The sequence below is a fragment of the Podarcis raffonei genome, chromosome 1 (genome assembly GCF_027172205.1).
Source record: "Podarcis raffonei isolate rPodRaf1 chromosome 1, rPodRaf1.pri, whole genome shotgun sequence".
Lineage (NCBI taxonomy): Eukaryota > Metazoa > Chordata > Lepidosauria > Squamata > Lacertidae > Podarcis > Podarcis raffonei.
In genome coordinates this window covers 14311096-14335770 of record NC_070602.1, presented here as the reverse complement: position 1 = coordinate 14335770, position 24675 = coordinate 14311096, and the positions used below count along the sequence as shown (strand labels likewise).

The following is a 24675-nucleotide window of genomic DNA, read 5'->3' as shown; positions in this document are numbered from 1 at the left end:
ATAAATCCACTTTTGCCTTCCTGCCAGAAAATGAGCACAGGCGTATTAGACTGGCATTGTTCAAATAATTCAATGTTAGTCTGCTTATTTTTCAGTGCAATTTAGCAATTTAGCCCAACCATACAAATGGGCTACTTTCCATATTGCACTAGAATCCACTAAAGATTAATAACGCAACTCTTACCACTTTGTTCAGTGGTACTTACTTCCAAGCATGTGTGCCTTGAATGCAATGGAGCAAACAAGTCTTGTGGGGAGGGGACACAAGAAACGGGAGGGGGGAAACTGCCCACATTTTAAAGTAAGACCACCACCTCTAATATTCTTAAATTTCATATGTCTCACAAAAATTAAAAGAATCTCTGGGGGAGGGAGGGAGAGACCTTTTCACACACACAGCCCCCGCCAAAACTACTTAAACTAGACTAGACAGGCTTTTGGTCTGATCCAGCAGGCCTTCCTGAGTAAATGTGTGAGACAGCTACATGTCTTTTCATTCTGGGTATACAGTAGAAACATGTAGTATTTCCAAGGTATTATAAACTGAAGGCTACAGGGAATTCAAAATAAGCAGATGCCAAACAGTCCTGATAAAAGTTCTTTGTACAATTTCCTAATATAAAGTTCTCCCCCTTAGCACTGTTATAAAAGATTTACGGCCAGAAATACATAGCAGTATTTGAAAATGTATAAATAAATATTTTGGAGATGCAAATAAAATGAAAAAACCCATAAAATACATTGTTTTTGCAACTGGCCACATACCCCATTTTCAGAACGCTTCTCCCCAGGTATACTGATTCCGTTCCTTTGGTTTTGAGTCTGACGGCCTGGGAAGAATACAGTTAGAACATTTAAATGCATTGCTTCTACTGAAACAGCTTCCTAAATCTTAGTCAACTTTTTAAAAGAACCTTCTCTCAAAACAAGAACTCCTATTTTGATTTGATGAAAACAATTTATGAGTAAATGTTTTCCTACTTACTGGTGGGACAGGTGTTTGTTTTTCTAGCCCTATTTGAAGCTCAGTTAAGAGCTACACAATGACCACAGAAACCAACATAATCAGAGTAGTTTTTCTGCGGTGTAACCATCAAGTAATTATCCTCTTTCTTTGTGGAGAAATTTAGAAGGGATAGACAGGATTGGGAAACTTCAAACACTGTTCCTGCCCTTTGAAAATTCACCATCACTTTTGCTGGAGGAAACAACATCCCATTTTTTGTAAAGAGCACTCGCCACTGTCACTGCAACTGTTCCAGGGAGGGTAAAGTCATTCCTCTCTTTTAACTAGTTCCCATTAATAATTGTCTGCCCATCCCTTCACTTGTAAGAACTCAGCTGACCACTCTTGTTATTGCTCCATGAAGGAAGAAAGCAAATCTGGGGTATCCGATGCGAGGTGTGACAATTTTACCAATGTTTTCCTGGGAAACTAGTGTAGCAGTGGTGAACCTCAGGCCCAATGCAGCTCATTTGGCACTCTGAACTTTCCTGCACCACACCCTCTCTCCCTGGGTTATACTTCTCAGAGTTCTTGCTTTTATTTGGGGTGTTTTTTCCTGTTTGGAATGTGTCAATGAACTCTGAAAATGTCCCTTGCCTGTTTGGATTGAGGACAGAGGGGTGTATGAGTGTGTGTAGAAACTAGCCTACTGTACAAAGGTAAGATTTACACCCACTGCTCCATCTGCTTTTGCCTCTGGCCTTGCCCACCAGTTAATCCAAGTCAAGGTTCACAAGCCAACTTCAAATCATAGTTTCAGACATAGGTTCCAACTCCTAGGGACTGAGGTCCCTTCAGCCCCCCAATAAAACATTTGGGGGCCAGCCCCACCCCATTAATAGGCATTGCCATTCAAGCGGTGTGCATGCACCACATCTTGTGCTTGATTATGCAGGGTGGGACTTACCTGCCCTCCCCCCATATTTTATTCAAGTTGGCTCCCCTGATTTCAGATCAAGCCATAGTTAGTTGGTTGGGGCAGATGTACAAACATACCATAGTCGAGTGAAAGAAACCAGAGTTTAGGACTGCATCCGAACACAGCCATCATCACAAACCCATTATCTGAAATGGATTTCTAAAGGAATCCTCTTCCAGATTAGAATGTTTGGATTGTCTCTTTTAGTAGATGTTATGCACTTAGGAACATAGTTGGTATGTATTAAATAAGCTCAGGAGGCAGGCTGCTTAGACATTTGAGCAAATGTACACTAAGCATCAGGCTCAGTGGTAACTTTATATATTTGATATATTTTCTACCGACCTTAGCTTGTGTAACCTGTTTATAGTGAAGCTTGGCAGAACACAATTTTATCACCACTATGAATGTGAATGAAGCCTGGCTTGATTGGCTGCTGCTGCTACATACTGGCAGCTAAGCTGCTTGGGGATGCAGCTACAGGCTCTCACTCTATAATAATACTGGGAGTGACTGACCTAGTAATGACTTTGGAAGAAGAGGTGGGGTGGGTGGAAGGAATGTGGAATTTAGAGAAGAGCAAGTAGCAAGAGAACATAGGGATTAAAAGCTCAACTGCAGAAAAGTCCAAGTACAACATGCTTGTAAAGGCAAAAATACATACATGTAGAAGTTGGAAGAAGCAGGTATTAGCCTTAGGAAGGAGCCCAAAGGTGGCTTTGAATGTTAGACGTGCTGGCAAGCATGTACGTAAGAGTGATTTTATCACTGGATGTAATGCCCAAAGGGAGAATGTTTGCATCTTCTCTGGAGGGTCAGAAATGGCTAACACATAGCCTGTATCCTGTATGCAGCATCCAGCCCCCAGCCCCTGAGGATTTTGTGCCTTCCCCAAACAGCCCATTTTAAAAAAAAATGTTGTTGTTTTTGTCAACCATTCCTGATGTGTCCCTACTATAATGTCATAGTTAAAAGCCTTTTTCTGAGCCCAAACCCCATTTTTTGCCCAATTTTAAAATGTATGTTTTTTTGAAAATGTGTAAGGAAACATACTCAGCTAGCAAGAGAAAGACAGATTAAGCACATTGGTTTTGGGTGTCTGCAAACCCAAATACTTTTACACATCCTTGTCAGGCTCCAACAAAATCCTGACATTATTTTTGAAGTCATTCACATAGGTTGGGTTTTTTAAATTTAGTCTTCCAAATACCTGCTCCAACAGCTTCTGAAATGTTCTCTGTAACCATGATAACTAGCAGCTTACTTGTAAGAATTAAAGCTAAGATTATTATTGGGGGCACATCTTGGGAACAGAAAGGGGAGAAGGAAGAATGGCTGTAGTGTCTGGAGGCAAAAGGTTCTTACAATTCATGAGCTTAATGGGTGGATAGATGGAAGGAAGCGAAAGCAAAACAGAAATGTCTAAGGACTTGAGAGGTAAGTAATGAAGAGGAAAAAGAAGAAACAAGGGGAGAGTGGGGGCTGGCGTAACAACCCGACACCAGTAACAATGAGCAAAATAATGCTGGATAGAGTTGGGCAGCTGTGGTAAAGGCCTATGGGTGGGGAGCAGGGGATGCTTTGCCTATAGAAATTCTTTTATTTAGCTTCATCCATCTGTACTATAGAGTCAACAGTACAGCACAAGTATTTTGTCATCATATTGACAAGTTTTACTTGTCTTTACAAAACTGAGTCACATAAAGATGAGCTGCTGAGGCACCAATAAACAATTTAACGTATACCCACCTTGCTCACTACTTTCTGTTGGGGATTCTTCATGTCGAAGAAAAAACTTGACCTCCTCCCTACGGGGTCCCCACTTCTGTAGATGGTCATACATCATGTGATCAAAGGGGATGTGTCGTTCTAAATATAGAAAAATCAAATGTTTCTTATCAAAGCAACTTCTTGGACATTTGTTTGCAGTAAGAAAATAAAATGAAGTGTTAACAATTTATTTTACTTTTCTCTCACCTAATAACTTTTTCTAAATCACGTTAGTAGGGTCCAAATAATTTATTTCAGTTTCTCAAATATTTGCTTTTCCAACTTTTTTGAGGGGGGAATCTTCAAGGAATAAGATTGTTTTGAATAATTTTTCAGAAAGTTGCACGTCTTACAAAAGCTGAGTTTTTAAAGGGCATAGTTTTCATACCACCAAGCCATTTGCTTATAACTAATTCTGTCCTCTGGGATAGCCAGATGCCCCTCAGATGTTGTTGTACTCTAATGCTCATCATCCCTGCAGGCTGGGACTGATGGGAGCTGTAGTCCATAACATCAGGCAGGCTTCACATTGGCTATCCCTGTTACAGTCCAACAAAATATAAGGAGATCACCATTGTTCTAGCCAAGGCCTTGAACAACTTGTGAGCCAAAAAACTCAGGAGGGTAACATGTTCTTGGCAAGGCTACAGTACATGGCAGGTGTTTGCCATGACAGATCACAAGTTCTACTAGCCTAGATAGTATTGTATTACTACTTCATACAAGTCATTTATGTAAACTAAGGTGTGAAGCAGTATATAAATTGCTGAAATAAATAAGCTGCTGAAGATACTAAACAACGCCAAATAATGACTTTTGCAGAATGATACCAGTCCATTTATTACTATCCCAATGAGCATGATCTCTCCTTCACTCCATTGCCATCTGAAGAGGTAGCCATTGTGGTGCTCTCCAGATATTGCTGGACTACAATTCCCATCATCCCCAACTATTGGCCATACTGGCTGAGGCTGATAACATCTGGAAGGTGACCCTTCTACTTCATTTCTTAAGCTTTCAAAAAGAAAAGGGATATAATATACCATTAGGTCAAAAGTTTGCTAAAGTCAAAGTACATTGGGTTAACAGACCTTTTGCCAATCACTTTTTCCAAAGAAGGCAACTAAGCGGGTTAGACAGAAGTGCTTCTTTACAATTCATGAGGATTGATAAATATCATTCTGGGCTGCTGATGTAATAAATGGGGAGAGGACTCTTTTAAGCTCCTCCATGCTCCTGATGTATTCCTTCCTCTCCCCACACCTTAGCAATATTAAATGGACCTCAGTTAAGTAAGGCTCTTTGTAACATTGGCTCTCTGACTGCTTCAGTGTCTGGTCTAATCTCTCTCCAGGTATACTGATTTTTAATTTGCTCTTTACCCATTTTCGGGGATTATGCCATACAGAACTAATTTATAGTAATTAAGGCAATTATATGAGACTTTCATCTTCTGCCAGAATTAGCTGGGTGGGCAACTTCTCCCATTCCGAGGAACTCATCACATCTATTTAGTTAGCCATAGGTTTAAGGCTAAATGCGCACATTTAGTTACTGTACATGCAAGTCCATGTTATATACAAACCCAACTTCACAAAGATGCTACTAAATTAAAGGTGCTACAAAAGGTGCTACTAAATTAATTTTGAATACCATGCCTCTTCTAATGATAATTTAGAGGGCAAGTGATAATATAATGGCTTTGCGGGGCGGGGTGGGGTGGGGGAGCACAGCATTAAAACACAACATTGACATGTCTGACAATCCTATTTTTATTAATTAACTATTTTCATATTATCAGCCATCTCCTTGCATTCTGAAAATACCTTTTCATTTTGAGCCTAAGAGGGAACTGTGTGTGTAAGTATGTTTCCCTAAGGTTGATAGTGCTAGAGCTGTTGAAAATTAGAAAGACTGCAATTGTCTCAAACAAGAATGAAATTATAAAGCCTGGCATAATATTGAGCTACTGCCCTCTCAAAAGTAAAAATTCAGCATAAAATCACTAGTTCAGGATACCATGTGATTGCTTACCATTTCCACGCCAGACTTCAGAAAGATGGCAACTACCTTCCCCAGGCTCTTTGCAAAATTCCACCACATCTCGGCAGGTTGTTTCAGGTGTAATTGGCACTTCAGTCAGAATCTGTTCATTGTTATTCAGGAACACAGTTAATATCATCTGGGGAAAAAGAGGGAAAAGGCACCATATAGAGTCAATCTTTCAAAGTGGCACAGATTTTGATTTGCATAAAATATCATAAACACACCAGGGATAGGCAGATGGGTTGAAACTACTGACAAAACTCCGAGTGATTTGCCATAGATCTGCAAGGATTTCCAGCTCCCAATAGCTGAACATGCTAAACTTTAAACTTATATAAAACATGGCCTCCTCACTTGCAAAAGTGTGGACATAAAAACATTGTCATTGTGGAAGTACTTAGTGCCTAAATAAACTAAAAAGTGCCTAACCTTGGTTTAGGAGAGGTTAATGTCACAATAACCATATATTACTCAGAACTAACCCTCACTAAAGTCCATGGGGATGGCTCCCAGATAGGATTGGAGGCTGAATTAATTAGTCTTAAAGGCGCCACGCTTTCACCAATGGCAAAACATGATCAATCAATAAATGCTGAACTAACTAAATGATTATGGTAATATTCTACCACAGTGAGCAGTTGAGCAGCTGCATCTTGTACTGGCTGCAGCTTCTGGGCAACCTCAGGGGCAGTACCACCAAAGTGCACAGCAGCAATGTGGCCAACAGTGGTCAGTCTATCATGATTTAGAAACAGCTGGAGTTGGTAAAAGGTACTTCTAGCCACTGAGATTACTTGGGCCTCGAGAGCTAGACATGGACCCGGGAGTAGCCCCAGACTATGAACCCTGCTCTTGAATCCTGCCAGGATTCAGACTCCATTTGTGGGCCCTCATTCAGCCCACCACCAAGTCCAGGTACTGGTTTAGGACTTGCATGGCCTCTCCTGATACAGAATACTGTTGACATCTCACCCCAAATCTCCTAAAGATTACTCCCAATGTTTCCCAGCAGCTTCATGTAGATGTTAAATAGCACTGGAGACAAGATAGTACCCTGCAGCACCCCACAACACAATCACGTAATTCCAGCAGCAGAATTCTTGTTTTAACATATTGATAAAAATACTACTAAGGCTACTGCAGTATTAAAATGTTAGGCAAACATGTTTTTATGCAGATGATTCACTAGGAAGAAAGCCTGTGCCTTGTCAAAACTACTGCTTTCAAAGTGAATAATTAAATTTTTGTTGTTAGAATAGCAGAGCTAAGAACCCACAGCTAATTTTAGATCTTAATGAAAAATCTACTTAGAAGCGAAGTCGGACATTGAGAAGCTATTAATTCCAGTACATATTCTCACAGTGGCAAATTTATTTGTATGCATAAATAAGGCTATGTCTCCATTAGTGGTTTAAAACACAGTAAGGTCATTTTTCCCTGCTGTGCTTCAAGTTGCATTTGAACATTGCTGTACACACCAGATAAGCAATGGGAATGTCTTCACCCAATGTGCATTTCCTGCTTGGTTTCCTAATGTCTGCAAGCCCCCCACCCCATCCTAAACTCACATTCACAAAGCTGCTATCTGCATATGTATAATGGCTCTCTCAAATGTACACACTTCAGCTTAACTGCAAAGTGAATGTGTCTTGTGTTTTCAAATTGGATGAAAGCTGGTTTGAGGAGAAATGCATCAAACAGCAATATTTCTCAAGAAACTACAGGATAGATATGGATTGTGGCTCACATCATGTGCATATGGCTTCAAACAACAGCAGTGAGAGCACACTGGAGCCAGAATAAACAGTAATGTGTGCACAGCCTAAGATACTTTTATTTTTCCTAAATGAGCACGAGAAGCCTACAGTTGCACCATGCAAGAATGTTAAACAAGACTTTGGCGCAGCAGTTCCCATGGTACATGGGGTAGGATCACAGGACAACTAGAGAAAAGGACTGTGTTATCCTGTGCCAAACCATTTGCTTGGATTCTTCAGAAATGTCCATTGTTTTTATTTTCTTAAGTAAAATTATGCAATCATGAATGGTATACAATACCTACAGAAAATGTTTTTGGAAGACATGCTTATAAAACAGTAACAAAAGGCATGTTAAAGGTGTTGCAAATATATATTCATTGCATGCAGTATATTAGACTGGGATCCATACAGTCTTATGTTTATTTAAGTTTATTTCTCCCCCAGCAAACAGGGAGTTGTCTGTAATGCATGTACATCACAGCTTTTCTCTATTTAGCTCAAAGTGGCATACACACTTCTACCGCTCTCCATTTTATCCTCACAACAACTCTTTGAGATACGTTAGGCTGAGAGATAGTGACTTGGCCCAAGGTCACCCATAAGCTTCATGGCTGTGTGGGATTTGAATTCTGGTTTCTCAGGTCTTCGTCCAGTACTCTAACTACTACAGTATGCTGGCCTTTTCCTTTTCGCTGTATCACATCACTCCATATCAAATGATGCTTCGAGAGCAGATTTTGATGGGAGTACAAAGAATTGAAGTAGGAAAAAACTGGCAGAAGAGCCCTGGTGCACACATGAACACCACACATGGTTCTTTTGATTCTGGGCATAACATAGTTATGTAACACTTTTTTAAAGTAAAACTGTTTAACATTCACCATCTCAGGGTCAACTGGAAGGCAAAAGCCAACATTCAGCCTTACCATGATGGCTTACCATATAAATACAATGCTACAAAGGGGAGCATTCAAACATGATCCCCCATCCTCGGCACACACACAATCCTGCAATGTGAAGTACAGTTCTGGAAGGGCTACATTATGCAGAGACTAATGTCTGTACAATTGACTCAGTCATCAATAATATTTAGAACAGCCTATAAGGTAAGACAACTTTATCCCCTTATTACAGATGGAGTTCTGAGACTGTGGGGCAGCAAACTTGCCTTAGGCTACCAAGCCACCTCATGGCTGAACTTGAACTTCCAGCTCATATATGCAACACTATACTGGGCCTCAGCTAATTAACACAATAAAACATGTCTTACCTACACAAGGTGTAATCAAGCACAAGTTAAAGTTACATCTTTTAATGTGTATCACATAATACAATCCAGTAGAACTTTGCCTATTGGAAATATAGAAGCAGCAGGAAGGAAAGTGCTGTTGAGGGATGATATGCTTTCCTCAAATAATAAAGAGCGAACACAAACCTTGGCTTCAGAAGGAAATCCTTCTCTCTTGTAACTCTCCCAGTAGTAATGAAATGATAATTAACTGCTTTATTGCCAAGAAGAAAAAAAGATACAGTGACCAAAATCCAGAGAGTCACAGAACTATTTCTGCATGTCCAAGGCAGCTTTGGGATTATGTTTATTGAATAGCAGCCTCCTTGTGTCACATAACAAGCTTCTTTCAAACACTGAGACCTTTCAAAAGCAGTCTGATCTAGCAAGGGAGGAGGAGGGGTCCTTGCTGTTCTGGGGGTGAAGGGAGTAAAAAAATACCCCTGGGTGTGTCTAAGCCCTCAGGCATACCAAACTAACTTCTTTGGATCAGAGACAAGTTCCCAAGCAACACTTCAGACATTTCAGTGAGACTGCCATTTTCATTAAGATTTTCAAAGAAAAACACATCTTTATCTAAAAAGGGAAAAAAGTCAAACCCACAGGACTGCATTCCTCTAGAACTTGAGGAAAGAAAAACTTTGTTTTATCTTCAACTTTAGTACATGATTTCACTCCCTATTTCCTATCTGACTTCACATAGGAAAGAATTGGGTTTTCATGTTTCAATGCATTTCAATCCAAATAGCATCTTTATAATATCCTGTTAACAGAAAAATGTATTCCCTATGAACAAGCTATCAAAATGCAACCTGCATATTCTGAAAGAACCTTTTAAAAAACAATGCTTAATCAACTCGACAGTTAACTTTTAAGAGATTTCCTGGTTATCGGGATTGCTTGCAAATGAGACATTGTGTATGGACTTCATGTTTCCAGGAAAAAAACATGAAAACCAGGCTTCCTTTTACAGAACAATAAAGTAACTGTAACTTTATATATTTCTGATCACAGAAACCATCTCTGATTATTTAAGCTAGCTGCATTTTAAATAAAATGATTTTCTGATGTTGCCTACCAAATCACTTGCTTCAATTTTTGGGGTAAAGTCCTGCTAGCTGAGAGTCTAAGACAAGAGAGAGAGCCTGGGCTCTCCTGTGCCAGCTCTCATTGCCATGGTGAATTTTTCTAATTTAGATTGCAAAAAAAAAAAAAAGGTAATTGTTGCATTTTGTCCACAAAATGAAGGATAGAAGGATTGTGTGGATTTTACTGTATGAGGCACTGGATACGGCATCCATTAGCCTACTGGTGCTGAGCTGGGATATGTGTGGGGTTTTTTTAACAGGCTCCTCCCCGCTAGCCTTGCTCCTCACTATGAAACTGAACCATATTCAAGGTGCTTTTTCCCACTCTGACTTCTGCAGTCTACACGGCTGCTGTTGGCAGTGCAGGTTTGCTGCTGGCAGTGCAGGTGGGGAGCCCCGACTGTAGGGAGATTCAACATCAAATGTAAGAATCCAGAGTTTGACCCTATGTTCTGCTTGCATGGATACATTCCAAAACAAATCCAATTTGGTGGGCATTTTCCTAGTTGGAATATAAAGGATTTATTTTACTTTTCTCCTCCATTTTAGAATATTATGTAATAAATTTTATTGACTTTTTAGATGATGATATAAACAAGACAAAACCAAATTTTAAATGTTTTGAAACCCCTTCCTTAATTTATTTTGTTAAATATATAAATAAAATAAAGGTTCATGGTTAAACTTTTCACCTGTGCAAAAGGCAGGCAAGGATTCCAAGAAACAAATTAGTAACAGCACTACTCCACTATATAGAAAGACCATGCCAGGGTGAGGTGTGTGATGGAGGCAGGAACATTCAGCTATCTAACAACCTCTGCTCATAACAGCAGTTAAGTTGCTTTGCAGAATATGGACTATGAAGCCCATCTCTACCTCCACTCTGCTACACTTATTCTACAAAGTCTAACAACTTACAGAAACACTGCCTGGCTGACTTGGCCTATCAAACCAGTCCCTTTCAACATGTCTATAGATAGGAGTATTTTATTTTATTTTAAATAGACAACTTATCTATTTTATGCAAGTTTAAGTTTTACATAGCTGTGAACAATGAATTATATTCTCTGGAGTGGCACTTCCCTACCTCCAACAGCAGACAGAAAGGATAAATGATTATAGATCTCATGCGGTGTGCATTTTAAAATTTATGAACGTCTTCATGCGTATGTACTGATTCCTAACATATTAAACATTTTGTCAGCAAGATACAATTACATGTTGCTATGGACACATTAAGAAGCCTCAGAAGCCAATGCAGTGCTACAAAAATAGAAGATACTTGAAGTAGTTATAAAAGGTCCGCAACAATTTATATATTCTCCACAGTTCTGCATGTATGCCTGCTCATCTTCTGCACCTGAAGTATGTATTGCAGGAAAACAGAGAAGGGACGGTAATAGACTAGAGCTTGTGGAACATGCAATATCTAACTTGAGGGGGGGTGGGACTGTTTATAGATACTTACATCCTGCCCTTGCAAATTCCATTTAAAAAATCATTCTATGATCCATTGAAGAGGACCAGCAACTGAATGATAAAATGCACTGTCCCCCACAGAACAAAAAGTCTATTGGAATAAAAAGGACTTAAACAAACAGCAAGGGATGGGGCCAACCATATTTCACAGGATATTCTAGGATCTGGGTGTGGCCACTGGGAAGGCTCTGTCTGTCTGTCTGTCTGTCTGTCTGTCTGTCTGTCTGTCGTGCATGCTTCCATGGCAGGCAAGACACAAAACACCATTTCTCCCTCAGATCCTAGGAAGGAGGCAGAAGTGTTAGCTAAGTTATCCTGGACCTAAGTACTGCTTTACTCTTCCTCTTTAGGAAAGCTTCAGCGCCTTAGTGCCAGCAGAAGTTAATTACACCAATCGCCACCTTTGGCAAAGATCTATTTACATTCCTAGCACCTATAAAAAGAAATGTGTAAAATCTATATACTTAACATGGTTACATGTTACAGCTAAAGGGAAGAGGGAAAGGAGACAGCAGAGGAACTTACAGCTGGATCCTATGCATGTCTATTCCAAAGTAAATTCCACTGCATTCAATGAGGCTTACTCCCAGGTCATTATATGTAGGATTGCAGCATGAGGGGGAAGGAAAAGTGGAGCCACTTGCTCACTTCCCAGTCCATTTTATGGTCATATTTCCATACACATTTCCACTAGCAATTGTTTCTATGTATGGAGCAGAATGCCCCCTTTCCCAGGCTAAAATAAAAGCCAACCTCTAAAGCAGGCATGTCCTAAATCTGTTTCGGGGGCCTAATCTGGCCCTCCAGTCGATTTAATCCAGCCCCCGTGTCAGTATATGTCCTGGGGTAAAATCTAAAAAAAAGCTCAGCAACTTCAATACTAAAAAAAGCTCAACACCTTTGGCCAGCCTTCACACATGTTCACTTGATCAAATCTGGCCCTCTTTGAAAAACGTTTGGGGACTTCCGGGTTAGCGCCATCGGCTAATGGCGGATTCCCTCCGAGCTCCGGAGGGAATCGGCTCCGCAGGATCGGGTCTTGCCGCAGCGGCGACGCGGGGACCCTCAAAAATCACAGGCGCTGAAGCCTGTGAACCTGGTGACTCGGCGGGCACCATTTGCGCCCCCCCGACCTGCGAAGGAGCCTTTTTAAAGGCTTCGGAACGGGGGACGGGGTGAGCGGCGCGGTGCTGAGAGTCAACTGCTTCTCCTGCGGAGTGAAGCCGCATTGCCATGGTCGGAGAGCGCTGACTTCTTCTTGTGAGCAATTGGACTTTAAAGCAACAACCCGTGAGTAGTACGGAAATTGGAATTGTAAAGAATTTTTTTTTTTTAATTAGGCACGATTGGGGAAGGCACAAACAGGAAGTCCGTCTCCCCGTCTTGTAAATAATCTAAAGCAAGGACCTGCTAACTAAGGTCGAGAAAATCCTTTCTTTTTTACTTGGTAAAAGACATTAATTTCACGATTTGGCAGTATAAGAAATTTTACTGGAGGATAAAGAGCTAATCTTGGGAGCTGAAGTGCCGCCACCCCTGGACCCGGGAGTGCTCCGCGAGAGAGCCTGTTGATGAGGTATTGAAGAGTTTGACAGCTGTCAAATTAGCTGTCAAGACGGGAAAAGAGAACTTTGTTTCTGTTGCTTCTGCTGATTATATTTGTTACAATTTGGTTACAATTTGTTGAAAACAAGGAAGAACTGATACCAACAAACTTGACTTTTGGATTTGAACTGGAAGGAATATTAAGTTACCAAAATCCCTCTAGAGGGGGATTTGGGACATTACAAGAATGGCTGGAGGAGGGAAAATTCAAGCTGAATTGGACAGAGTTTTTGTTCTCTTGGGAAAGTTACAAGGCCAATTTGATGTTTTGGCTGCAAATGTTGCAACTCTGTGCTTAACAGTAAACAACATCACTGAATTTGATAAGGATTTGATTCAGGAAGTCCATGCAGCTGGACAAAAAGAGAAACTTGAGAGCTTTGAGAGTGTGGAGAAGGAGATATATGTTGTGCCTGAGGAAAAGGAAGGAGGAGCTGTAATTTTGCAGATGACAAAGGAGAGCCAGAGGCCTGACAGGATGGCTACAAAGGAAAAGAAGAACTTGATGTTGAAAATCTGGTCTGAATTGGAGATTGAAGAATGGAGAGATCTCCTTATGTGGAGATCTGAAGACCCAAGGATTATAAATTTGCTTAAGGTGGAAGTTGGAGCTTTGGGGACATCTGGACTTGAAAGGAGTAACAAACAAGATTCGGGCTCCACTTTTAAGTATGGAGGTCTGGCTGGAAGAAACATGGATCCCGTTGGGCCAGAGCTTCTCCGAGATCTGGTGTTTAATATTAAGGACTATCAAAAAAACCAGCAGAGAGGAATTAAGAGAGAATTAAGAGCCTCGGACGTGAGATCTCCAGGCTGATAGTAGATTAAGACTGATGGACATTTGTGGGGGATTGAAACCGGGAAAGGGGGGTGGAGTTTGGGAATCCAAAGGGTGCATAATTACAATTTGTTCTGTTTTTACTTTGCTTTGTTATTTGTATGAAAATTGGGGAATTCGTGGAAGGGAATTTGGATCGACTTTAGAAAAATGTTTTAAGAATGAGTACTGATGTATAAGTATAGATGTTTAAGTTTGGATAAGGCAAAATTGGTTTTTTAAAATGAACTAAATAGAAAAAGGTTAAAAATTAGGGATAAGAACTTGCTGAACTAACAATTTGAATTGGAATATAAGAAGAGGAGGTGCGGAGAAGTCAGGGAAATATGTTATAGAAAAATAAGGATGGTGAACTTTATGTGTTTTTAAAAAAATTTTGTTTTTTCTTTTTTGACTCTTTTTTAATGTATTAAAGTTGAAAATTTCAATAAATATCTTTTTTAAAAAAAGAACGAAAGAAAAACGTTTGGCACCCCTGCTCTAAAGTTAAGCTCGGCTTAGTGCCAGCCCTCCTCAACACAGTCACCACTTCCTTTCACTATCCAAACTTATCAGGAAACAACAGGGAGGCTTAATTTTATTTTATTACTTATTTATTAAAATTTCTATACCACTTGTCATCTGAGGATTACAAGGCAATTTACAATACAAAAACACAAAAATATCTAATATAGTAACAAACAAAATCAGTAATGCCCCCCCAACCCTAGCCCATCAGTACTGCCACATTAGTTTCCAAGCCACAAGATCTATGGAACATGTGATCCTGCTGATGCTAAGATCCTTGCAAAGTTGCCAGGTGCCACTGCAGAATCTTAGACACAAGATGTAGTTATCGTAGATCCTAGGATGTTATCGTAGATCCATGAGAACTGTATCTTTTGCACCCAGTATGCTGCCATGTGATGAAGGACCCATCCTAAACACAATGGGTCCTTTGTTTGGAATGGGGCTAAATTATTTGAGACCCAAGTCAAATGCAGCCCTAATTAGCTAATCTAAGGATAACGTATTTCCAGTTAAACCCAAGCAAGTCTCCCCACACAATTTGGGGGCACATTTCTCAACTTGGGATATAAAGATTCAGTTATATAAATCTATGAAAAGAGGAAAATGAATCACACACAGCAAATGAGTAACAACTACACAAAACAATGAAATGACCTTAAGGGTGTTTTCACAAGTGATGTAAAGAGTGTATTTCCCCTTGAAATGTAACACTTGTGATTGTTAATAAAGCATTAAAAAAAAATGAAGGCAGCCATTTTAACATTGAAAGAGTATTCTAGGTAACGTAGGTTTTTTTATTCCATTTATAGACACAGGAAATACAAAAACTGTTCTAACTGTCACTTTTGAAAACAGCCTAAGGCATGACCTTCCAAATCAGTACTACAAGGTTAAACTACGCAAACCAACCTTTCCAATCTCACAACTATGCAGTCTCTTGTTCACTGCAACATGGTGCACTGCTTTTCCAACTTACAAATACGCCCCCCCCCAAGCCAAGCTAATACAGATCTCGTGAGTCTTTTCTGTCATTAGTACAGTAGCATGAAACAAATCAGAAGACTGGGAGACAGCTGCCAGGTCACTTATGAATTCTCCAGATAAGCACCAATTTCAGTACAGCAAACAGATCCCCTGCACCAGGAAATTGCATTTCCCCAAAAAACATTTATTCACAGATGTTAATAATGTGACTAATGGCAGCAGTATATTTTTATGAACAGTAGCAAAAGGCTGAACTACCTCTACCATTTATACACCACTTGCTTATTAAAAAATCTCAAAGTGATTTACAGAAAGATAAAACAAAAAAATTGAGAAAAATTCACAACCCTTCTTTGAAACATACACGAATTAAAGTACTAAAACAGATTAAAATAACCTCAGCTTTCTACTAAGCATCTTGGTAGGCTTGTTGTCTATACAATAATGTTTTTAGCAGGTGTCAAAAAGAGTACAGTGAAGGTGCCTGCTTGATCTCAATAGGCAGGGAGTTCCAAAGTGCAGGTGCTGCCCCACTCAACAACTGAGTTCTTACAAATGCAGAACGGGTATTATGTGGCACCTATAGTAGTACCAATTCTGCTGACTGAAGCGGTTGATCATTAGCAAAATGCTTTTGTTTACAGGGTACTATAAATAGGAGAAAGAAACATATACAGATATATGCTCAGGGCAGTTGTTTCTCACAAACTTCTGGTTGTTGTTGTTGTTGTTGTTGTTGTTGTTAGGAATATAACACAAGCTAGGAGAACAAGAAAATAGGGTTGAAAGCAAATTCTAAAATTTGCTTTTGTTTAAAAGAATTCAAACACACATAATGTAAACATGCAAGCAAAACAACTTTCCAAACAAGTGCATGGACAAAGACAGCATCATTGGATGGATGCAAACCTCTAAAGAGGAAAGCAGTGTTTTTCATGTAAAAGCTCAGAATCACAAGATAATGTTCACTCCTATAAAAGAATGCTACAAAAAAAGAACACAATAATATAGGTCAAAGTTATGTTAACTAGCTCTCACCTTTTTTTTCATTATTTTGCCTATTTTCCCATTTCTCTGTTTCAGGCCGCTCCTCCCCAGTTGCCAAATGTTCTCTTTTGATGTGTTTAAGACGCTTTGAACAATCATTCTTAGAATGTTCCTCATGTGTAAAGCCACACAGAGAGATTTAAAAATGAACTTAAAAAGTGAAAGCTGGAATCTAAAACAGTTCCTGTGCAAAGGCTACAGTGCTACAATCTACTTAAATGGATATTCTGGTCTGGTCTGCAGCTATATGAATACAAGAGGTAGTGACGTGCCTAGATAAGGCAGCCTAATGAAACAAGGCAGAGCACAGTTGTGACAGCAAGTAGATATGGTGGATTGAATTTCACCTAATTAGGTAACCTTACATGAGGAGCTCTCTTCATCAAGTGTGTAGTTGTACTAACTGCTGCCTCTGTTTAAGCAGTGTCGCATTTTAAAAGATGGGCTAACTTTGAAGTGATTGTTACATAAGTAGGGAAACTTAAATTTTCCCTCTTTAGAAATGTAGCATTTAGTCTGTTTACTACCTGCCATATAGAAGATAGTTCCCACTACCAATTATATATACATATATTAAAATCAATAGATATCAACAGCAGTACTTATTTTCAGCAGCAATCATTATTGTGCAGCATGTGCAAATGTATCTCCATGACCAAACATGCTAACCTTTTGCAGTGACAAACGAGTAGCAACAGTGGTAAGCATTTATACAAGGGTCAGGAAATCTGTGACTTGGTGCACAAATTAGCTCTCTTTCTTACTTCCAATTTCAAACAATGCCTCCCTTCCATCATCTGCACCCATTAAATGATATCAGCTTGCATGACATCAACCCCATATAAATGACCTGCATCAAACTTTTTATAGAACATGGACAGAAGCTCCTAAATTAAGATCCAGCACTACAGGACTGTTATATACTGAAGAAAAAGCACCCTAGATCGCAGAATTCATGTCAGCAACTGGTAATCTTCTTGAGCTAATCACTCAGAAGAAGAAGCTGCCACATCAAGTTAAATACTATCTACCATTTATTTAGACAATCCAGCTTGACCATAGAAAGTTGCCTAAAGAGCACAATAAGTATACTTCCTTATCTATTCATATCCATAATCTGTAGAATTTTAAAAGTTGCTGGCACAGGTTGTCGACCCTCTCCTTTGTTGATTCTAAAAGTACATTCCAAGCACTTTATACTACCCAACAAGCAGTTACAAGTATGCATTAAAGAAGAGAGGAGGACAGAACTGGGAAACCTAGATTTAAATGTAGCATAACCAAAGACTCACTTGGCAAAGACAATCTAATAATATCTTGCCCCAAGAGGTCTATTTGCAAAACCTGTTAAAAATCTACGTCATAGGATTAGGATTAATGGGAAATTAGCCTGTTGTTGTTGTTGTTAATAAATAATAATAATAATAATAATAATAATAATAATAATAATATAATGGTCCTTCTGGCCAATGTAGCTACTTAGGAACAATTAGTTTTACAGCTGCAATCTTCATGTATGCTGTGTATAGGCAAAGTAATTACTTTTAGAATAGTCAGCAGTTTACTTCAGCACATATGCCAAAAAAACACAAAAATATTAAACTATTAGGAAACTGGAATTCTTGAAAGTGATCGGCTGAAAGGGAAAATTGTTGCTTACAACTACATAAAGCACATAATGCCTTTTGATATTTAATTGGCTAGATTTTCAAGATGTTAGGGGTTTTTTAACACAAAATATAAAAGTAATTACAGTTACTTTTTTGATTACTTTTGCTCAAGAGATTTAGACTGTGCCCACATTTCACATTAAACCATAAATCTTTAACTCTGGTTTAGCATGAATAAGCAACACACTGGTTCATGCTGCCCCCAAGTCCTCACTTTGCAACAAACCACAAGCCCTTCCTTGTTGTATTGTGCACTCATGGTTTGTTTTTCCCTAAACAAACCACAACCAGGAAAGAGAAGAATATATATTGACTTCCATTTGTGGTTAGAAGAGAAACAACCCACAAGTCCAGGTTCAGACAACACAACAAACTAAGGCTTATAGTTTGTTTCTCTTGGTGTAGCATGGTCAGGAATGTGGGTAGGAGGAAAGCGGAGACTCTTGAGCATGCTGTGTGTTCACGTTAAGCCAAAGTTAGATATTAGTTTAGAAAAATGTGGACCAAGTAAAATCAAGTTCATTCCTTGATGCAAACATTGGTTACGAAGCCTGATAGCCACATTTACCCAGCCTAGTATACTATTATTCATTTAGTACCATAAATGAAGGACTTGCCGATCGCATGGTCGGCGGTTCGAATCCCCGCAGTGGGGTGAGCTCCCGTCGTTCGGTCCCAGCTCCTGCCCACCTAGCAGTTCGAAAGCACCCTTAAGTGCAAGTAGATAAATAGGTACCGCTTTATAGCGGGAAGGTAAACGGCGTTTCCGTGTGCTGCTCTGGTGCCGGTTCGCCGGAGCAGCGTCGTCACGCTGGCCACGTGACCCGGAAGTGTCTGCGGACAGCGCTGGCTCCCGGCCTCTAGAGTGAGATGAGCGCACAACCCTAGAGTCTGTCAAGACTGGCCCGTACGGGCAGGGGTACCTTTACCTTTACCTTTACCATAAATGAAATAGGTGAAGCAGCTCACCCCAAGGGCTAATTAGGAAAAAAATCCATTTCTCCTTCTTAAGCAGCTTCAAGCAGGCTTGAAAAATGTAACTATTTAGAAGCACTTTAATGTAGGGTTTTTTGTGGTGGGATAGGCTTGCAATGTCTATAGATCTCACTCAAAAACCAGATCTACACTGAGGGTGATACTATAAAAACAGTACAAGACTGTAAATAATTAGTACAGTACATCTTTCATTTTACTTCATGTCAAGTTCTACTTATTTTATGCAAGCAATAAAGTTTTATTTTCCCACTCTCTCTTCACTTTGGGACATGAAATGCAAAGGCATTTAGTTAGGATGTAATCCTGTACACATTTTATATGGGAGTAAGTCCCAATGAATTCAATAGGACTTCTAGAAAAACATGTATAGGACTACTCTGTTAATGTACAGCTAAGATTAAGTTTTGGAAATAAGAACATTTTCATATAAAATTTAGAAAGCAGTTCTAGAAAGATACACTAATTGATCTGTTGATGGCTGAAAGATACAAAACCACAAAATGCTTCCTCTCACTTCCGAAAGTAGAACCACATGATATACTGAGGTCCAGCACCAAGGGCCTTCTGGCGGTTCCTTCACTGCGAGAAACCAAGTTACAGGGAACCAGGCAGAGGGCCTTCTCAGTAGTGGCGCCCTCCCTGTGGAACGCCCTCCCACCAGATGTCAAAGAGAACAACAACTATCAGACTTTTAGAAGACATCTGAAGGCAGCCCTGTTTAGGGAAGCTTTTAATGTTTGATGTATCACAGTATTTTAATATTCTTTTGGAAGCCGCCCGGAGTGGCTGGGGAAGCCCAGCCAGATGGGCGGGGTATAAATAATAAATTATTATTATTATTATTATTATTATTATTATTATTATTATTATACATACCAAAGGTAGCTGGCTTTATGCTAGCTCAAACATATCCCCAAAAATAGTCAAGACAACAGCTTTCTGCTCGAAATGATAGCAAACAAGATGTGGTTCAAATACCCAAATCAGCCACCAAGTATTTTTTTTTCTTTGCCTAGAGCACACTGGCCCTAATCCAAATCTGGTCATACACAATGCAGCAAACAAAAAAACCAAAAACAAAACCAGCACAAGAATGCAATTTTAATTTAAATGCACATCAGACTCTGCACTTGAATCAAACCAAAGAAGTATGGATAGACTGCATATCCTCACTTGAATGTGTGTCTAAGACTACAACTACACTTACCTAAAACTAAGTTACACTGAAATCAGTGATGCTTACTTCAGACTAGATAGATAGATAGATAGATAGATAGATAGATAGATAGAAAAGATTACACAGTTAATAAGTGCAGGATTTGCACCTATGGTTTCCAATCCAGTAAATTATACATGCACAAATACTTTGTATGCACACAGTTCTCTTTAACAAAGATATACATGCACTCACCACAGAGATTTCATCCCCTACTATAGTCTTTTTCTGCATCAAGGAATCTAAAATTGTAGTTACAAAATAGTCATAAAATAAAAAGGCAAAGCAGATATATAAAGGAGCAAACGAAGCTGCAAATCTTCTAAGTCATTCAGAGAAACATGTTGAGATGGATTTCATGGTTTATTTAAGCAATGGCTCAAGACACTTACACTAGTGCCTTCAACACAGCATGGCAGCAAATCATACTAAATGAAAAATGTTATTGGGTTTGAGTCCAAGCGCTAGTTATCACACTCATGGTTGAAACAGTCTATGGAACTGGAACTGAGGTCTGGTAACCATGGAGAAAGATATTTTAAACCTAATACTTTCATATATTGGTGCTACACCTCAAACTACGTGTAAGTAATTCACATACAGTAAATCTGCAGCATATAAATTCTAAATCTCCTTTTAGTATTATTCTTAGATAATTAACCATAGGACACAATCACTAAAGGCTTATTTACACAAACAGGAATACTTGAAGTTATTTCAGTGATTGTTAACTTAAGATTGTTACGGTGAATCAGCAATTGTTGCATGCCAGAAGAAGAGATTTTCAACTATATATGCTTCCTGAATTTCATCCACCTTTACATACCTGAGGTCATGTTGCATACCTCGTCAGTTATGCAAACTAAGAAAAGACAAAAACTTCTATATATCACTACTTCAATGTCAACTCACTTAAGTCCTTGTGTAATCCCTTGATACTATAAGCAAATTATAGAGTGAAGCAAGATAAGGGTTTGCTATCTCAGGATAAATACATGTGAATGAGTCTCAAGTGCTCTGCTCAAGTAAAAGGGGGATTATGGTCAAAAAGGGTCATGGGATCAAACAGGAGCTTGTGATTTTGCATGCTGATGTCCATTATTATTGGCCACTGAAGCCTACACAGTGGAAAGCTATAGGGCAGTACTATTCCCTTCAGGCTCCTGTATCGCTCCACCCCTTAGATAGTCCATTGATTTGACTCATGACCACCTAGCTATAAATGCTTCCAAATTATGACAGGACTTTATCTGGACAACAATTTAAGCTTTCTTATCTGGCTTGTTACTCTTTCTTGCATTTGGCTCTAGCCTGCTTGTATCATGCTTCCTTTCCAACTGATATCTTGTCTAACTACCTAGTTTGGACAACCCCTTTTTGTGCAATGCCCTGAAGCTCAGATCAAAGGCTCTTTGCCTAACAATGCCAACTCCAGAACCTGGACATAATCAAGTTTAGTTCTATATTGGCTCTCTACACCAAGGCTTCAGATGTTTTTGGCCTACAACTCCCATGATCCCTAGCTAGCAGGACCAGTGGTCAGGGATGATGAAAATTGTAGTCTCAAAACATCTGGAGGGCCAAGTTTGAGGAAGCCTGCTATACACCCATGATAGAAGGAATCCCTAATTAAAGTTATGAACAGGTGCCTTAATTAAGCCAAAGATTCATGCATTTGTAATTACACCCATCATTAGCCATTTCCATTTTGTGCACCTACTTTTGCCTTCTGACAGCTAATTAGTCACTTCCACTCTTACTCCAAAAATGTATTATATAATTTTATTGTTTAAGTTTCTTTTTGACCCATATATGGTGAAAAGCAGGGTATAATTTTTAATAAATAAATAATCTAGCTCCCCTTATGCTCTTATGAGATGGGGACACAATGGAGCTGCATCTTATTTTATTGGTGCATTCATGTTTCTTTCAAAACCTTGAAGTAAATTGTAGAACTGAATAGGTAACTCCCATTACTTTATTCTGAAGTGCCTAACTAACTGGACAGCTAAGAAACTTTGGCTTAGTCTTGCTACCTTTGAAACAGCTCATGAAATATTTCTTTATAGGCAACTAAGGTATGTCTGGCTGCACAAGCAAAACACTTTACCTTTATTTCTTATAGACAGACAGTTATGCTGCAATGGCTGAATATATCACAAAAAGATTCCTAAGACTGTTTAACTCCATGTATGACTCGTGGAAGGCATTGCTGCTAACCCATTCCATTTTTCCTGGAAGAAGACTGAAAATGTATTAAAATGCCACTGCATATGTGAAAAAATATGCCTCATATGCACATGCAAGTGTCTATTTTCTCCCCCTCCTCTTGGACCTGCCAATTTCCCCCTGGTAGTGTCCCCACTACTATGCTCATGTGACAAGCACAGGGTTAGACAAGCACATGGGTTAGAAAACGAAATGTAGTGTTTCCCTTGAAATGTTTAGTTCCACTCTAGTTTGCATTAGTTATCATTAATATCAGTGCTGACCCACGCTTAACTGTGGTTAAAGATGGTAAGGGACAGGCATTTGGGAAGGAGGCCTGCTTCCAATCTACTAACAAGGCTGAAGACATTGGTAGTATTACATCTTCACTGGCCCCATCTCACACTCTGCCTCATGAATACAGGTCTCTGTCTTGCTTCATGTGTTAACTCTCTTCCAATACTTTCGTATTTTTATTATGTAATAAATTAATATCCAAGCTTTTAGAAAACTTCTCAAAGGCAGCAAAAATAGTATAATACAGTCTAAAACAAACTTAACAAGTAATACATAAAATATTCTAAACCCACAGAAAAATCAGTACCTTTCTTTAAAAGAAAAATTCAAAAAGTAAGCTGCCACATACAACTACAAATGGCAAAAAAGGGTTAAATTATTTGAAAGCCCCAAAATAGAAGCATTACATGCTGTCTTGTATCTCGAGAGTCTAATCCAATTATGCCTACAACACTCCTCCTTGGATCCTCTTTAAGATAGTTATAAATTGCAGACTTGAGGAGCAACTATACCACTCCCAACTTACACACACACACACACACACACACACACACAGAGAGAGAGAGAGAGAGAGAGAGAGAGAGAGAGAGAGAGAGAGTTTAATATTGTGTCTGACAAGGAGCTCTGCAGAACTTGAAAGCTGGCTTATTATTTTTTGCCATTTTAGTTGGTCCTAATAAAAGTGTCACCCTGCTGTAGATTTAGGCTTACTAGGTATTTGCATAATTACAACCCCAGACTCTTGGATACCTGAATCCATGTTTTGGTAGGGCAAAATACATAGTATACTGCCTAATAGGCAATACTGCCCCAAAGCATAAATCAATTACCATCCACAGAATATGGCTGAAAAAAAATATGTCAGGCCTCTTGAAGGAATACTCATTCACACCTTCCCTTAGCAATTACTTTTATTGTCCTGCCACTCTTACAGTCAAAGAGGTCGTTTTGAAAAAGTAATAGCTTAGCAATATTACTTATCTTACTGCAACAAATTTGTTTAGACTTATATTATGCCACTATTTCTAGTATTTTTGTACCTTGTAATTCTTTGTTTTTCTCAACCCCCTCAGTTCAAAAAGCACTGTCTCTGACTAACGTGTTTGTGTCTTTTATTTTTACCAGTCTTGTAATTTCCCCCCCACCCCCTCAGTTCAAAAGGAAGTCAGTGCACTGCCTTCTATTACGGGTGTGTGTTCAATTTGAAACCCATTATATTAATGCCTTCCAAATCTTCTCTAGCTTGTGAACATTCTTGTTAAAATTTGGACCTCAAAACTAAAGACTGTTTTCAAGGACATCCCCTAGAACCAAGTAGGTTAAAATAATAGAATTTTAGGGTTTCCCAAGAGTTGGGTAAAATAGCAATGCAAACTTAATCCAAAATAGTATTGCTTCTGCTTTCTACTCAACATATGGAAAAATGGCTGAGACTGTCAATAGAAATTTTATTTTAACAACAAAAAACGATTTCCAAAAGTTTCCCACGAACACCACCATATTATATTGGAAAGGCCAAAAGAATTACATTTAGTGCTCTGAAATTCAACAGCTACTGTTATAGCAAGAACATAAAAAGAGCCCTGCTAGTTCATCTAGCCCAGCATCCTGTTCCCACAGAAGCCATGCAGAAGCCTTTGGGAAGGTATTCACAAGCAGGACATGAATGCAACAGTGCTTGCCTACTTATGCTCCCTAGCAACTGGTAGTAAACAAACTTACTGCAGTGATCACATGATCAAGTCCTTGATATGTTTTGCCTACAGTTGCAAAATTCTATTTTGATTTAAGATACTGTAATATCAAATTCAAGACAGTATATTGGACAACATGGCACCACCTCAATGGTTCCATATTGTTTAGGATCTTATCTTATATAATAATAAAAATAATAATAATAATAATAATAATAATAATAATAATTATTTATTATTTATACGCCGCCCAT

The 24675-nt window shown here is 39.1% G+C and overlaps 1 protein-coding gene across 8 annotated transcripts in view; it reads right to left on the bottom strand.

Annotated features, from left to right (window-relative positions):
* PPP1R13B (protein phosphatase 1 regulatory subunit 13B) overlaps positions 1 to 24675 on the bottom strand; it is a 68040-nt gene that overhangs the window by 38540 nt on the left and 4825 nt on the right. For 3 of the 8 annotated variants that reach the window (XM_053363403.1, XM_053363146.1, XM_053363221.1), the window contains exons 2-4: positions 5730 to 5877; positions 3675 to 3794; positions 766 to 830 (exon numbers count right to left, since the gene is read on the bottom strand). In XM_053363403.1, coding sequence (XP_053219378.1) covers positions 766 to 830; positions 3675 to 3794; positions 5730 to 5877 — 333 coding nt within the window. Of the gene's footprint in view, positions 1 to 765; positions 831 to 3674; positions 3795 to 5729; positions 5878 to 16331; positions 16544 to 24675 lie in introns of those variants that run through there. The other 5 variants (XM_053362969.1, XM_053363064.1, XM_053363490.1 and 2 more) reach the window with 3 other exon arrangements.